The sequence below is a fragment of the Callithrix jacchus genome, chromosome 22 (genome assembly GCF_049354715.1).
Source record: "Callithrix jacchus isolate 240 chromosome 22, calJac240_pri, whole genome shotgun sequence".
Lineage (NCBI taxonomy): Eukaryota > Metazoa > Chordata > Mammalia > Primates > Cebidae > Callithrix > Callithrix jacchus.
Window position 1 is genome coordinate 21,005,596 of NC_133523.1, and position 17,183 is coordinate 21,022,778.

The window sequence follows — 17,183 nt, forward strand, 5'->3', positions numbered from 1 at the left end:
TAAAAAGCCAGCAAAGATTATGATACTTTAAGATGGAGATTCGTTGTCTTCATTTGTGCCAGAAGTATTTGTGTTGTCACAAGAGTGCCAAGTGTGAGAGACTCTGTGCTGTGCCTGCTTTCTCTAACTAATGCTCATAATGAGCCCAGGGGGAGCAACATGAGCATTGACAGGGAACTATTTCAACACCCATTCATGGACCCTCTCCAGACCTGTAGAATCACACCACATAGAGTGGGACCAACATTACCGAGTCATTTATAAGCTCATTAAAGCTTGAGAGGCAACGTTTAGTTAAGTGGTTATAAGCCCAGGCTGCTATTTAGAATCACGTGGCTAGTTTGCAGAAATCTCTTTCCTGGTGCTCTTCCTGTCACAGGTTCTGATTAATGTTCTGGGTGGAAGCATTCATGCTGTTTTAATTAACTGTCTCATGTGACTCTAAGTTGTGGCCAGAATCAAGATGCATTTGTGAGAGTTAAGTTTCACCTGTGCACTAGAGGGTGGTCCTAGAGCTTCTTTTGAGTTTCATAGGGACAGGGCGGTCTGGCTCATATTTTCATTATTGTAGCAGAAATTGCTGGCAGGGGAGGGCACCTGAGGACAGGAAAAAATAAACGTATAGTTTGTTATCTGTGGAGCAGCTTATTTTTCCTGAATCTCTTCTGTTGCGGGTATAGAAATGGGTGGAGTTTTTCTGTTTTGCTTGTTCTGCCTGTGGATGTGGTGTCAGCAGGTAAACATGTGGTACCGACACCTTTCAAGGCATATTCCCAAGATGCAGTTGTGATTTGTCTGGATAATCTTATCTGAGAAGAAATCCTAGAGAAGGACAAAGAGAAAAAAAATGGCTTTCTTAATAATGAGCTTTGTTTTTTAGACGGAGTGTTGCTCTTGTTGCTCAGGCCGGAGTGCAATGGTACCATCTCAGCTCACTGCAACCTTCAACTCTGGGATTCAAGCGATTCTGCTGCCTCAGCCTCCCACGTAGCTGGGATTGCAGGCTACCACACTCGGCTAGTTTTTTGTAGTTTTACTAGAGACCATGTTGGTCAGGCTGATCTCGAACTTTTGACTGCCTCAGTCTCCCAAAGTCCTGGCATGACAGGTGTGAGCCACCCTGCCCGGCAATGATGAAACATCGAATACTTATTTTATTTTTATTTTAAGTTCTAGGATACATGTGCAGCATGTGCAGGTTTATTACATATATGTGTGTGTGCCATAGTGGTTTGCTGTACATATTGACTCATCCTCCAGGTGCCTTCCTTTTTCTCCTCACTTCAAAACAGGCCCTGGTGTGTGGTGTTTCCCTCCCTGTGTCCATGTGTTTTCATTGTTCAACTCCCACTTACTAGTGAGAACATGTGGTTTTTGGTTTTCTCTCACTGTTAATTTGCTGAGGATGATGACTTCCAGCTTAATCCATGTTCCTGCAAAGGACATGATCTTATTTCTTTTTATGGCTGCATGGTATGCCATGGTGTATATGTACCACAATCTATGTATTTAGTCTGTCATTGATAGGCATTTGGGTTGGTTTCATTTATTTGCTATTATAAATGGTGCTGCAATAAACTATTATGTAAGTGTGCATGTGTCTTTATTTATATAAGACATGTAGAATGATTTATATGGCTTTGAGTAGATTCCCAGTAATGGGATTGCTGGGTGAATATTTCTAGTTCTAGATTCTTGAGGAGTCACCACACTGTCCTCCGTGATGATTGAACTAATAGACATTTTCACCAACAGTGTAAAAGCATTCCTATTTCTCCACAGCCTCACCAGCATCTATTGTTTCTGACTTTTTAATAATCACCATTCTGAGTGGCGTGTGTGTTGGCTGCATAAATGTCTTCTGGGAAGTGTATGTTCATCTTTTGCCTACTTTTTGATGAGATTGTTTGTCTTTTTCTTGTAATTTTTTTTATATTTCTTGTAAATTCTGAATATTAGAGCTTTGTCAGTTGGATATATTGCAAACATTTTCTCCCATTGTGTAGGTTGCCTGTTCACTCTGATGATAGTTTCCTTTTCTGTGCAGAAGCTCTTTAGTTTAACTAGATCCTGTTTGTCAATTTTGGCTTTGGTTGCAATTGCTTTTGGTGTTTTTGTCATAGTCTTTGCACATGCCTATGTCCTAAATAGTATTTCCTAGGTTTTCTTTTTCTTTTTTCTTTCTTATTTTTGAGATGGAGTTTCGCTCTCGTTGCCCAGATTGGAGTGCAATGATGTGATCTTGGCTCACTGCAACTTCAGCCTTTTGGGTTCAAACAATTCTCCTGCCTCAGCATCCCACGTAGTTGGGATTACAGGTGTATGCCACCATGCCCGGCTAATTTTTTGTATTTTTAGTAGGGACAGGATTTCTCCATGTTGGTAAGGCTGGCCACAAATTCCCGACCTCAGGTGATTTGCCCACCTCAGCCTCTTAAAGTGCTGGGATTACAGGTGTTAGCCACCGCGCCAGGCCTACTAGGTTTTCTTTTAGGGTTTTTATGGTTTTGGGTTTCACATTTAAGACTTTAATTCATCTTGAGTACATTTTTGTGGAAGATGTAAGGAAGAGGTCCAGTTTTACTGCATATGGCTAGTCAGTTTCCTCAGCACTATTTATTGAATGGAAAATCCTTTCTCCATTGCTTCTTTTTGTCCAGTTTGTTGAATATCAGTTGGTTATAGATGTGTGGTGTTATTTCTGAGGTCTCTTTTCTGTTGTATTTGTCTGTATGTTAGTTTGTTTTTGTTTGTTTTTTACTTTTTTCAATTTTATTATGGAAAATTTCAAACATATACAAAAGTATAGAGAATAGTATAATGAACTCTCAAACATCCATCACACAGCTTCGGCAATTACCAGTTCACGGCCAATCTTGTTTCATCTATGCACTCAATTACCCCACTCTCAGATTATTTTGAAGCAAATACCAGTAGCGTATCATTTTACCTGTACATTTTTCAGTACACTTTTTTAAAAGATAAGAACATCTTTTTAAAGAAGTACCATATCACGATTTAAAAAACAAAAAAATCAAGAAGTTACATTTTTATTTCAAATTAGATAACGATTGGGAACTCAATACATTTCACTGGTATCATGAGGAAGATTGTAACACTAAAATGGAGTCCACGCTTTTATTGATGTAATAGCTTTATCATGTGAAGGAAAAATCATCAAGCATACTACCATATTAGAGCCATTTGGGGTCATTTGTAAGGAGCTAGAAGTCATTTGTAACTGCTGATATCACATATCTCATGGCAAAACTCTGCAAGATTTCCTCTACACATCTTTGTTATTTTCTTAAAGTTGTTCTCCTGGAAGCAGCCGATCCAAGTCCTCTTTTTTAAAAAATCCTTCATTTTGTGTTCCCCTCTTACCCTCTTTTCTAAATGCCTTTTCCAAGTGACAACAATTTTGCCCTCTCTCAGCCCTCTGCATTCTCATATGCAGGAACTAGGTAGGATGAGGAGCTAGCCGCGTGAACTGGAAAAGGTATGAAAACTACAGCCAAATGGATCAGTGAGAGAGGCAAAAGAAACCTAGACAACTAAATGGCATAATTAACTTTGGAAACTTCCTATGATATAGCCTGTTAGCTCTGGCATCAAATAATACAGCATGTTAAATCTGTAAAATGAGGATGTTTTTCTCAAAGAGATGTTAAGATGACATGTAAGAAGTGGTTAGGGCAGGTGTTTCAAAAAAAATGTTTTATATATCATTTTTAAATTTACTTTTATAAAAACTCACAACATTATCTTGCATCCACTGTATTTATTTTTACAATTACCATTATCGCAAGTGATAGTTTTTGAATAAAATTTTAAGCAAATCATCACAGTACAAAAACACTAGAGCTGTTAACACGAAGGACTGATTCTACAAAATGTTACCCTAAGGTGATGGCATCATCTTTAAACTGTGCAGCTACTGTGCGGTATGACATAGAAATAGGAATAATAATTCCTGTCCTCAAACATCTTACAACTGCTTTGAAATATTTCTGAGACACCTGATACACAAAAGCCACACACGTGGTGCCTAGATAGCATATACTCCATTGGCACCAGATTGGAAGGGGAATGTTTTGCCACACCGTGATTACAAAGTATTAACTGAATCAAAGAACCTTCAGTGATGCCAACCGTATTTCAAATAGTGTCTCAGATGCAGTACTTGCAAAGAGTAAGGAAAAACAGTCTTCGCTCTCAAAGACGTCATAGTCTAATGAAGAAGGCAGACACATCAAAAAAGCACAACAAAAGGCTATAGGTGCTGAATTAAGCGTCTGTTCACATATAAAGTACAACAACCAGAGCAAGAGTCAGTGGTATAGACAGGGAAGGAGTGTCCCAAGATGCAGGAAGAAACCAGATGAGCTGTCTTCTTCAGAACACAGAAGTGCTCACCTGAACTTGACAATTCCATTCATCACTGGGTTCACATCAGTATTAGTTTCAGCACAATTCTGAACATCTTTGCTGTTCATTAGGGATCGCTGTCTGGCGAGGACGGGGCCATGGAGTTTGCATTGGTTGGGGAGCCGCCCAGCTTCAGTTTCTCCAGATACTCGGCGTGCACGCGCCCGTGGCCCTGGAGAACCTTGATGGCATCTTCGACTTTGAACCACTCTCGCTCCCTGCCAATGTTAACCGAATCTTCCCAATCCTCCCGCAGCTCCGTGACAGTCAGAACACACACGTACGTTCTGTGCTTGCGATCCTGGTTCTGTTCGAAGACGCCCAGGAGCCGGCCTAACTTCCCCTAGACTCTCGCCCCTTCGTACACCTCTCGGACCGCCGCACCGCCCGGCTCCTCCTCGGGCTCCACGCCCCCGCCCGGCACGATCCAGCGGTCCGGGTACCGACTGCGACTCACTAACAGCACCTCGTCCTCGCGTTCGCTCCGGAAGCACAGGCACGCCGCCCGCTTCTTGAACCCGTCCGGGTCGCAGGTACGAGTCTGGTTGGGCTTGCACTTCATCCTCCAGGCTGCCTCTTCCAGCCGCTCGCTGCTGTGAGCTGCAGCCGGCGCCGCCGGGGAGCCGCCGAGGTGCTGGGAAGAGAAAGGACCGAGGCGAGGGGCAGGGAGTGAGAGGCGCCTCAGTCTCTGATTGTTTTTGTACCAGTAACGTACTGTTTTGGTTACTGTAGCCTTGTAGTATAGCTTGAAGCCAGGTAGAGTGATGCTTTCATCTTTGTTCTTTTTGCTTAGGATTGTCTTGGCTATACGGGCTCTTTTTTGGTTACATATAAAATTTAAAGTGGTTTCTTTTTTTTAATTCTGTGAAGAATTTGTCAATAGTAATTTTATGAAAATAGCATTGAATCCATAAATTACTTTGTGCAGTATGGCCGCTTTTATTATGTTGATTCTTTCTTCTTCTTCTTCTTCTTTTTTTCTTTTTTTGAGACAGTGTTTTCTCTTGTTGCTCAGGCTGGAATGCAGTGGCATGATCTCAGCTCACTGCAACCTCCGCCTCCTGGGTTCAAGCAATTCAGGCGATTCTCCTGCCTCAGCCTCCCGAGTAGCTGGGATTATAGGCATGCACCACCGCACCTGGTAATTTTGTATTTGTAGTAGAGACAGGATTTCTCCACGTTGGTCATGGTTTTTCCATGTTGCTCAGGCTGATCTCAAACTCCTGACCTTAGGTGATCCACCCGCCTCAGCCTCCCAAAGTGCTGGGATTACAGGCGTGAGCCTCTGCTCCTTACCTGATACCGATTCTTTCTGTCCATAAAAATGGAATGTTTTTCCATTTGATTGTATGCTCTCTTACTTCCTGGAGCAGTGTTTTGTAGTTCTCCTTGAAGAAGTCCTTCCCATCCCTTGTTAGATGTATTTCTAGAGATTTTATGCTTTTTGCAGCAGTTGTGAAGTTCATGTATGATTTGGCTTTTTTATTGTTCATTGTTGGCTTATAGGAATGCTTGTGATTGTTGTATTTTTAGTGGAGATGGTGTTTCACCATGTTGACCAGGATTCTGTTGATCTCTTGACTTTGTGATTTGCCTGCCTCATCCTCCCAAAGTGCTCGGATTACAGATGGGAGCCACCGTGCCTGGCCAAACTGATGTTTCTTTATGATTAAATTCAGATTATGATTTACTTTTGAGAGGGAAGTTATGTGGGGCCCGTCTGTATGTCTCAGCACATCACAGAAATTTGACCTCATGCCGTTGATGTTAATAACTCACTTGGTTAATGAGCTTTGTGACAGATTTTCTTTGTTCTATAGAGTTAATTTTTTTTCTCTCCATTATTAAGTATCTTTATGCAGCTGATGTGGATAAACAATCACTTTTAATCTGGCAGTTGCCCTTTCTTAGGTTTACTTTGCATGTATCTGTCTTTGGAAAATGAAAGCTCTCGTGTCTGTTTAGAGACACTGAAAAACACACAGCCTCTTACTTGGATGTTTAACAAAATAGTTTTCTTGAGCCAAAAACATTAGCATTAGTGGTGAGCTTGTTAGATATTCAGAAACTCAGATTTTATTCCGGATTACCTGAAAAAAATAATCTGCATTAACAAGATCTCCCTTTTATTGGACACATTAAAATTTGAGCAGTACTTTCTAACTCAGTATGTCTTTTCCATCTGAAAAATTTACACAACTCATTCTGTATGATGTAAATAGAGCACTCAAAAATGTACATGTTAATTTTTATGCTCTCAATTTTTTTTTTTTTTTTTTTTTGAGACGGAGTTTCGCTCTTGTTACCCAGGCTGGAGTGCAATGGCGCGATCTCGGCTCACCGCAGCCTCTGCCTCCTGGGTTCAGCCTCCCGAGTAGCTGGGATTACAAGCACGGGCCACCATGCCCAGCTAATTTTTTGTATTTTTAGTAGAGACAGAGTTTCACCATATTGACCGGGATGGTCTCGATCTCTTGACCTCGTGATCCACCTGCCTCGGCCTCCCAAAGTGCTGGGATTACAGGCGTGAGCCACCGCGCCCGGCCCTATGCTCTCAATTTTATACTTCATTATCCATAAAGTGATATCTATATGTTGGTGTTGTGGATCTTATGCCACTGTCTTTTCTCAGAGTTAGAGGATACATTAGAGAATATTTCTGTGTTGAAAGTTATTTATTAGATATTGTCAGTCACTCATATAAGTAAAAACAATTTCTCTTTATTCTTGTTTTACCTTGAGTCAAATTGAAAATTCTGCTCATGGTCACTTGGTAAATATGTATGTGTGCGTATGTTTTTCAGGGAGTGTTGACATTTATGGATGTGGCCATAGAATTCTGTCTGGAGGAGTGGCAATGCCTGGACACTGCACAGCACGATTTATATAGGAATGTGATGTTAGAGAATTACAGAAACCTGGTCTTCCTGGGTGAGTGTCACTTCAATATACAATTTCCTAATATACATTCTAAGTTTTATTTCTTTTTTTTTTTCAGAATAATTTTTGGTAATTTTTGCTTTCAGATCTGTTTAGAAAAAAACTTCAAGATTTGTCTAGTAAAAAATAATTTTAAGATGTTTAATTTTGACCTGAACTTTCCACATTCCTGAGCTGATCTGTGTCCTTCACTCTAGATTAGTGTTAATTTTAGAAATTTAATGGCATAACATACTGTTGCCCACATCTAAAAATCTAATTGTCAATACTAATTTTTGATTTAGTAGTATCGGGTAGTAAAATTAAGAACTTACAAAATTAAAATATTTTTAAAATATTTTAAATTTTTTGTTATAAATTAGTATTTTTAGAATTATTTTACTAAAATGTTCTATTACATTCTTTTTACTGAGCACACTACTAAGTTGGTAATTGGAGAATATGAGCAAGATTCATGTAATTTTTAATAAAACAGGTATTGCTGCCTCTAAGCCAGACCTGATCACCTGTTTGGAGCAAGGAAAATTACCTTGGAATGTGAAGAGACATGAGATGGTAGCTGAACCCCCAGGTAGCTGAGATTGAAAATGAGTACAACAGATGGCAGAGATGAGAGGTCAAAAGTAAGAAAAAAGCCAGTCCTTAAAATGATTTGGAAATCTGTGTTTGATAGAAAATAGTTTCTGGGAAGCCTGACTTTTTTTTTTTTTTCCACATAGAAACATCTTCTGTCTTATCTTTAGTTTTTTATTGCATTTTAGGTTTTGGGGTACATGTGAAGAACATGCAAGATAGTTGCATAGGTACACACGTGACAGTGTGATTTGCTGCCTTCCTGTCTTATCTTTTAAATGTCTAAAGATTTAACTTTCCCTTTAGTGAACTTCCAGTGACAGCCAGAGTCCTCTTTGTGGCATAAAAGAGACTGAAAAAGTTGATCGCTTTTTCACTGTTTTTGAAAACACACAGATATCTGCATAATTTTTGAGAAACTTTATGTTAAACTGTTTTTTAAGTTCTCTTTTCACAGCATGTGTCAAATGTGTGAGAGTAGAGGTTTCTGTTCCATTATTTTTGTATTGCTAATTTTTCTGCCCAATACATTTTGTCTTTTATAGTCTTGAAGTATAGTTTGAAATTATAAATAATGTTCTTTTGCTTTGTTCTTTGTTTTTCAAGATTGCATTGGCTATTCAACGTTTATTGTAGTTCTATGTACATTTTAGAATTGTATTTTGTGTTACTGTAAAGGATACTGGAATTTTATTTTGTAATACTGTAGAAAATACTGGAATTATCACTGTAGATAATATGGCAGTTTAACAATATTCTTTCAATCAATAGACATGAAATGTTTTTATGCTTATTTTTGCCATTGCAATTCTTTTAATCGATGTGTTTTTTATTTGGAAGATATTTAAGCTCCTTTGTTACATTTGTTCTTAGAAATTTATTATTTTATCGCTATTGTAAGTAAGTTTGCTTCTTTTCTCTATTTTATTAGTTTGTTTAAAGTGTATGAAACCATAACTCCATGTTAATTTTCTATTTTGCTAATGTATTGAGTGTGATTATTACTTTAATTAGGTTTTAAAGTACTGTTTATGTTTTTTTAATATAAGATCAAATGATCTACAAAAAGCAACATTTTACTTATTTGTCTTTAATTTCAATGACTTAAATTTTTTTTTTGACTAATTTTTATTGCACCTACTTCCAGTGCTGTGTTAAAATAGAAGCATTGAGAATAGGTGCAATGCAATACAATATACTTTTGCGTTGGTGTCTGAATTTGAAGGAGCAAACACCTCTTCAAGTTTTTATAAACTGGTTTCAGAAACTGAAGGTCTTTTGTCGAGTCCCCAGGGTGATGGGATGCCCCATGCTTTTGTAGTGTAGAAAGGCTGTAGCTTGATCACAAAGGCTGCTGGGTCTGCATTAAGGTCCACATGTAGTTGGCTTGTTACAAGGGGATCGGGTAGTTGTAATTCCCATTTTATTTTTGGACAGAGTGAATATGCTTTAGGACTTGGCTTTGTTTGGCAGAATGTAGGGCAGCTTTCTGCAATTGGGTCTGCATATGATAGGCTTTAAATTAGGATGTAGATGAGTTTGGCTTCCACTGAGTACCAGAGAGGATTTCCCAAGGTCACTGTGGGCTTCTACATAACAGACCTTGCCATGCACCATGGCTCAGGGAACTAAAACTGAGTCATGGAACTGCTTCAGGGACCACAGTGAGGGCCAACATCTTCAGGCCTGCCGGCATGTCTATAAATGGGTGTCTTCCTTCAGGCCTCCAGAAAGGGTCTCTCCCAGACTGTGGCTGGGAGGAATTTAAGATGAGTACAGGGTAAGTGCAGAATTCTCAGCAGGACCAAGTTTGGTGGTCCATTTTCTAGTCTATGGCCAGGAACAGGGGCCCCAGAATTTGCCACCTGAATGAAAGCATGTCTTCTGAAAAGAATGTTCCTCAATCCTGGGCATTAGCAGAGTTTCACAACTCCCTCCCTGGATCTCAAAGTTCCTTTAAGGGCACTTATTTTGGAGATGGGGTTTTTCTACATAACCCAGGCTGGCCTTGAAATTCTGGCCTGAAGCAGTTCTCTGAGTTATGTACCATGTAGCTGTCATTACAGGGTTGAGCCATGATTCCTGTTTTTCTCATAAAGGCATTTTTGTTGGGGATGGCTGATGAATTTTCTTGCTGTCAGAAAATAGGCAAATAGGGCACTTTTTATTTTTCCATCTCAGTGATGTCAGTCTCACTGTACATTCTTACTTTCTATTTTCTGTTTTGCTTTTGCCTGTAATTTTAGATTTAGACATTTAAGACAACATACTAGACTCTACATGGTGTGCCTGAAGTGAATTAGATAATTAGTAGGCAGGCAAAAAGAAAATATAGGCAAGTAAAGAAAGATTATAGAATTTTTACTCACTTTTGTCTGCCTATATCTAAAATATAAATTATTTTCAAATATTTGTTTTACATATTAGAGGCTCTGACCATATTCTGCAAAATAGTTTTTCTTTATTTAGCAATGTAAGGCTGTTCTTTGCTTCTAAAGTTAGATTACAGAAGTTTTATTTTGTGTAAGAATAGTATATATTAAAAACTTAAAAATTATCTCATTTATTAAAATTTTTATTTATCAAAAGTTTGTCATTAGAATCCTCTGTGTATAATTATACTGCATTTCATCTGAAACTTTACTGCATTGCAGTGGATGCCAATAATTCAAAATAGTCATCTTCAGTGGGTTCACAGGTACAGTAAACTATTGCAGTTATCTGCACAAATTCTTTGTTAATGCTTCGTCAGTGTTGCAAACCAGATTTTATGAGTAAACATTTATTGTTTTTCAGTTCCATATTAGTGTGTTTTTTTCAATGTACGTTTCTTAACGTAAGTGTATTGTGCTTTTTTGTTTTACAATTTTAGATAATTTGTAATTCTGTTTATACACATAAGTCAGTGTGGGCTTTAATTAAGAGAGAAATCAGCCATGTGTCTATTATAATCTCATTATATGTGTGTGTTTTTTCATCTATAAATATGACCCCAGTTTTGGTTATGGCTAATCTGGTATTTATGTTTCCTTAGCTGATTTTCAATGGCGGCTTTATCTTGTCTAAATTAGTAGTCATGGAAATAGTCTTATTTTCACCTTGTGTTTAATAATAAGTATATATTTTCTTTGCGTGAGAGAAACACTTTTGTGACTTGAAGGTAATTTTTGGAAAGATTTATACTTCTTTAAGTTTTACCATCTTAAGTCTATTTAAGTGTACCTTTCATGGCCAGTAATGGTCATGGTTTACATCTAATCCCCAGAATTTGGGAGACCAAGGCAGGAAGACTGCTTGAGTCCAGAAGCTTGAGAACAGCCTGAGAGACATATGGAGACTTCATCTCCATAAAACATTTTAAAGAATAGCCAGACATAGTAGAGTGGTCCTGTCCACTTGAGAGATGAAGGAGGGAGGATCACTTGAACCTGGAAGTTTGAGGCTGCAGTGAGCCATAATTGTGTCATGCACTCCAGCTTGGGTGACAGAGTAAGACCCTGACTCTAAAACACTGTACATTTCAGGCATGTTAATTATATTTACATTGTTTTATGAAAGATTTCTAAAAGTTTTGCCATACACATTAAACAACTACCATTTTTTTCCATTTTCTGGAACTTTTCAAACACCATTCTGTTTTCTGTTTCTAAGAGTGACTGCTTTATATATCTCATAACATCTCTGTGGCTAACTGATTTTAGTTTGTATAATGTCATCAAGATTTACCTTTATAGTTAGAATATTTTCCGCTTTTTTGCAAACTGAGGAAATACTTTGGTATTTTTATATTTCAGATTATATCTACTGGACTGTTTGGTGACAGAAATTCGCATTGCTTTTACCTGTTGGCTTTCAGTAACAATGATAAAAATAATGATGGGGATGCAAATGAACCTTCTTTATATGACCATATATGTAAGACTTTATATATGTGTTGCATCCTACCGCATTCATTTTTGTTTGTTTGTTTTTTTGAGATGCAGTCTCACCCAGACTGGAGTGCAATGGCATAATCTTGGCTCACTGCCACCCCTGTTTCCCGGGTTCAAGTGATTCTCCTGCCTCAACCTCCTGCGTAGCTAGGATTACAAGCACCTGCCACCAAGCCCTGCTAGTTTTTGTCGTTTTAGTCGGGATGGGGTTTCACTATGTTGGTCAGGCTGGTTTTGAATTCCTGTCCTCATGTTTCACCCACCGCAGCCTCCCAGAGTGCTGGGATTGCAGACGTGAGCCAGCCTGTCCGGGTCATTCTACTTTATTAGTCTACGATTTGACTTTCACACTCATACCAAATTGTTTTAATTCTCTAGCTTTGTGATGTGTTTTGAAATCAGAAACTGTAATGTCCCCAACATTGTTTTGTTTTGTTTTCAATATTAGTGAGTACTTTATTGTCTGTAGAGATTCTATATACTCAGAATTGATTTTTGTATTTCCTAAAAAATGCAATGAGAAATTTGAAAAACTTTGTATTAAATCTGTAGATTGCATTGAGAAAGCTGGACATCATTACAGTATTACCTAGGATTACAATATTGGTAGTATTATAGGCACCTACCACCATGCCTGGCTAATTTTTGTGTTTTTAGCAGAGTCTGGGGTTTTACAATGTTAGCCAGACCAGTCTCAAACTCCTGACCTCAAGTGATGTGCTGGCCTCGGCCTCCTAATGTGCTGGAATTACAGGCATGAGCCACTGTGCCTGACCTAAATCTGTAAGTTTTAATGTCCTTTTTTGTCTCCTTGGAATTTTGACGTGAAGTACATTTTAAACATGTGACAGTTTTTGACCTAAGATGTAGCTTGCATAATATTATTTTGACTTCTTCTGCCGCATTTGAAAAATATTTGCATTCAATGTCTATTTCCGTCTTGCCCTTTCAGTGTATTTTTTTATTATCACTAGATGTCAGTTGACTTTTGCAGAATAAGAAGATGGATTTTGGTTTTTCAACTTTTAATAAATTTATTTATTGAAAGTGTGTCTCTTGATTTGAAAGTTAATTTTATATATGTATTTAAATAATTTTCTGAGACAGAAAAACACTGTTGTATTTTTAATTATTTTATTTGATTCTTGCATCTTTGTTTCTCCTTTTTCTCTCTGTCCTGTTTTGTATCTTTTCTGTTGATATGTTTTTACTCATTTCTAATCTACTTTTGTGTATCTATACTGATTTTTTTTTAGTGGTACCTTGGAGGTTACATAAACCTCTGTTAGAAACAACAGTATATTTTTAATTTGGGACAAAATACACTTCACGTGAATAAAAAGTTTTTCCTCATTACCTCTGCCCTGACATTTGTCATTGATGTTGGTAATTATGTTTTAACATTGTATATTCTTTAACAGATGTTTCTAATTTCTGTGCCTTTATTTTTCAAATATTAAAGAATAATTTAAAAGGTTTTCTGCACCAGTATGACAATGCCTCAAGATACTATTTTTGTGTATGTGCATATCTTTCTCAGAAAATAATGTATTTTTATTTGATGATGTATTATTTCTTCGAAGTTCTTTACTTTCAGTTTAAGGAACTGCGTTCAGCATCTTTTATTTGTGGGGAATATGCAGTTCCAAGATCCTTTTTCAGAATTCAGTTGTTTCAGAAGGTTTTTTTTTTTTTAGATGCTGTCTCGCTCTGTGGCCAGACTGGAGTGCAGTGACGTGATCTTGGCTTACTGCAACCTCTGCCTCCTAAGTTCAAGCAATTCTCCTGCCTCAGCCTCCCGAGTAGCTCAGACTCTAGACACGCCTAGCTAATGTTTGTAATTTTGGTATAGACGGGATTTCACCATGTTGGCCAGGCTGGTTTTGATCTGAGCTCATGATTTGCCTGACTCAGCCTCCCAAAGTCCTGGGATTACAGGGGTGAGCCGCAACACCCAACCCAGAATTTTTCTTTCTTTTTATTTGACAGGACAGATTTGCTAATGGTTATTGTCCTCACGTGATACTTTTTGTTTTTCTTCCCAGGACTTTGACTGTGTCACACAGTTTCTTTCTGCTCGGCAAAAGTTTTGTTGATAATTGACTGGTTATGTCATAAGACTATGTTTACAAATGACACGTTACTTTTATTTTGCAGCTTCCACAATTTTCTTCTTATCTGTGATTTTTGAAAATGTGCTGATATGTGTATTTGTTATAAATATCTTTGCATGTATTCTATTTTTTTGTTGAAATTTTTCATTTTTACATTATCTTTTCTTTTTGGCTTTTCCAGTTACTTATTTTTCTATTTTTTACCTCCAAAATTAAAAGAATATATTAGATATCTTTATTTCCATTTTTATTTTTCTGATTTTCTACAGTAGTCTGTGTTCCTGTTTCAGTCATTGAATATTTAATTTATTATCAGTGTTTAAAAATTAACATGTACATATTTTTTATGATTTCTTTCTGAAAAGTATATAATATTTTTGATGAAATTATATTGTCCTGTTTTGTATACATTGTGATAGTTGATTGATATTTGGACATTAAAAAAGCTACCTGTCACAATATTTGAAATGTCATTTTTTTTCTGAGATAGACTGAAAACAGTCATCTTGGCTAGAGATTCTGGGAGTCTCTCAAACCTGTTCTTAGAATGTGCCTTGTCTAAAATTTTCTCTTTAGTTTTTAGTTAAAGGAGTTTATTCATTATTATTATTATTTCTCCTCCTCCTCCTTCTTTTTCTTCTTAATGTTCTTTTCCTCTCATTGTCTTAGCTCATTGCAGCTAAGACTTGAACCTTCGGGTTCAAGTGATGCTCCTTTCTCAGCCTCACACATAGCTAAAATTACAGGCGTGTATCTGCATGCTCAGCTAATTTTGTATTTTTAGTAGAGACAGGGTTTTCCCATGTTGCCAACGCTGGTCTTCAACTTCTGACCTCAGGTGATACACCCACCTCAGCCTCCCAAAGGGCTAAGATTACAGGTGTGAGACACCAAACTCAGCCTGTTTACGTTTCTTCTTAACCAATAATGACTTGCTACCACTGTTTTCTGTCTGTGATACCGCAGTCTTTCTGCTGCTGTCTGTTGTACCACAGTCTTTCTGCTGCTATAAAACTTACCTTGTGTCTCAATAGACTCAAACTGTCATTTGAAAGAATACCACTATTTATTGTAGTCCTTTATGTAATGAGAGACAGGAACCAGTGTTTGTAAAAACAATACCATTCAGAAATAAAGACATTAGGCAATATTTTACTTGTCCTCTAAAAAAGAAACCAGAAGTTGGCAATTTATTTCTAAAGTCACTATGTTATATTGGGAAGGTGTTGGGTAAATTTAAGAGACTTTTCTTCTATGTGGTAATTTGCATTAGGCTCATTTGGGGCATTGCACACACTTAATTTTCTACAAATGTAGTTTGGTCTGTATGTTTTTGTTACATTTATACGTCTGTGAAAAAATTTGAACCTGTAACATTTTGCTGTGCCATCTTGTGAAGCAGTTTGCATAATTTTGTAGGGAAGATTTGTGTATTAATCTGAGTCTAGTAAGTGGAGTAATTTGTTATTTTTATTTCTTTCAGCTGTATGTTCTTATTTTGTCCAAGACCTTTGGCCAAAGCAGGGCATAAAAAATTGTTTCCAAAATGTGATACTGAGAAGATATAAAAAATGTGGACATAAAAATTTGCATTTAAGAAAATTTTGTCAAAGCATATTTGAGTGTAAGGTGCGCACAGAATGTGACAATGGACTTAACCAGTTTTTGACAACTACCCAGAGCAAAATATTTCCATGCAACAAATTTGTGAAAGTCTTTCATAAATTTTCAAATTCAAAAAGACATAAGATAAGACAAACTGGAAAGAATCCTTTCAAATGTAAAGAATGTGATAAGTCACTTTGTACACTTTCACAGTTAGCTCAACATAAAATAATTCATACTCAAGAAAGACCCTACAAATATAAAGGACATGTCAAAGCATATAATGAGGCTTCAAACCGGTCTACATATAAAAAAAATTATACTGGAAAGAAATCCTATCAATGTAAAGAATGTGGAGAACCTTTTAACCAGGTCTCACAACTTACTAGACATAAGATAATTCATACCGGAGAGAAACCCTACAAATGTGAAGAATGTGGCAAAGCTTTTAACCAAAAGAAAAACCTTACTACACATGAGAGAATTCATACTGAAGAGAAACCCTACAAATGTGAGGATTGTGGCAAAGCCTTTAACCAATCCTCAAACCTTACTATGCATAAGATAATTCATACTGGAGAGAAACTCTACAAATGTGAAGAATGTGGAAAAACCTCTTACCAATTTGCACACCTTACTACACATAAGAGAAATCATACTGTGGAGAAACCCTACAAATGTGAAGAATGTGGTAAAGCTTTTAACCAGTCCTCAACCCTTACTACACATAAGAAAATTCATACTTGAGAGAAACCCTATAAATGTGAAGACTGTGGCAAAGCTTTTAGCCAATCCTCACACCTTAGTACACATAAAATTATTCATAGTGGAGAGAAACTCTACAAATGTGAAGAATGTGGCAAGGCCTTTAGCGGGTTCTCACATCTTACTAGTCATAAGATAATTCATATGAAAGTAACCCTACAAATGTTAGGAATGTGGCAAAGCTTTTAGTCAATCTCTAAACCTTACTACACATAAGAGAATTGGTACTGGAAAGAAATCCTACAAATGTGAAGGAAGTGGCACAGCCTTTAGCGAGTCCTCAAATCTTATTAGAACTAAGACAGTTCATAATGGAGAGAAACCCTAAAAGTGTGAAGAATGTGGCAAAGCCTTCAACGTCCTCAACCCTTAACAGACATAAGATGATTCACACTGGAGAGAAACTCTAGAAACCCTAAAGTTGTGACAATGCTGGTGACAACACCTCAAACAAAAAACTATGCTGGTGAGAAATATGAATAATGTGACAAACCCTTTAAATGGTTGTCACACTTGATTGTAGGTAAGATCATTCTTTTTTTTTTTTTTAAGCTGTCTTTATTTATTTATTTATTTATTTTTAGAAAGAGAAAGAAAAAGAGGGAAAAAGAGAAAAAGAGGGAAAAAGAAATATTACTTCATTCCTAAAATGAGTATCAATAATGGCCGATCAATATTTTGTGTGTTTAAAGTGGATAATGTATATTTTGTGTGTTTAAAATGGAGAGCTCTATTGAGTTTATTTGTTCTGGATCTGAGTTCAAGTCCTGGATATCGTTATCAATTTTCTGTCTCGGTGAATATAAATCTCATTATGGGTCTTATG

At 37.1% G+C, this 17,183-nt stretch overlaps 1 protein-coding gene and 1 pseudogene across 1 annotated transcript; one reads left to right on the top strand and one right to left on the bottom strand.

Moving 5' to 3' along the window:
• Nucleotides 1-3,872: 3,872 nt before the first annotated feature.
• Nucleotides 3,873-5,117, bottom strand: LOC100400525 (diphosphoinositol polyphosphate phosphohydrolase 3-beta pseudogene; annotated as a pseudogene).
• A 2,120-nt stretch (nucleotides 5,118-7,237) lies between these two features.
• On the top strand, nucleotides 7,238-17,183 carry LOC100400163 (zinc finger protein 98-like). The gene is made up of 4 exons (XM_078362092.1): nucleotides 7,238-7,359; nucleotides 7,865-7,939; nucleotides 15,471-15,815; nucleotides 15,984-17,183. The coding sequence occupies exons 1-4, from the start codon at nucleotides 7,248-7,250 to the stop codon at nucleotides 16,337-16,339; spliced, it is 888 nt and encodes a 295-aa protein (XP_078218218.1). The 5' UTR covers nucleotides 7,238-7,247; the 3' UTR covers nucleotides 16,340-17,183.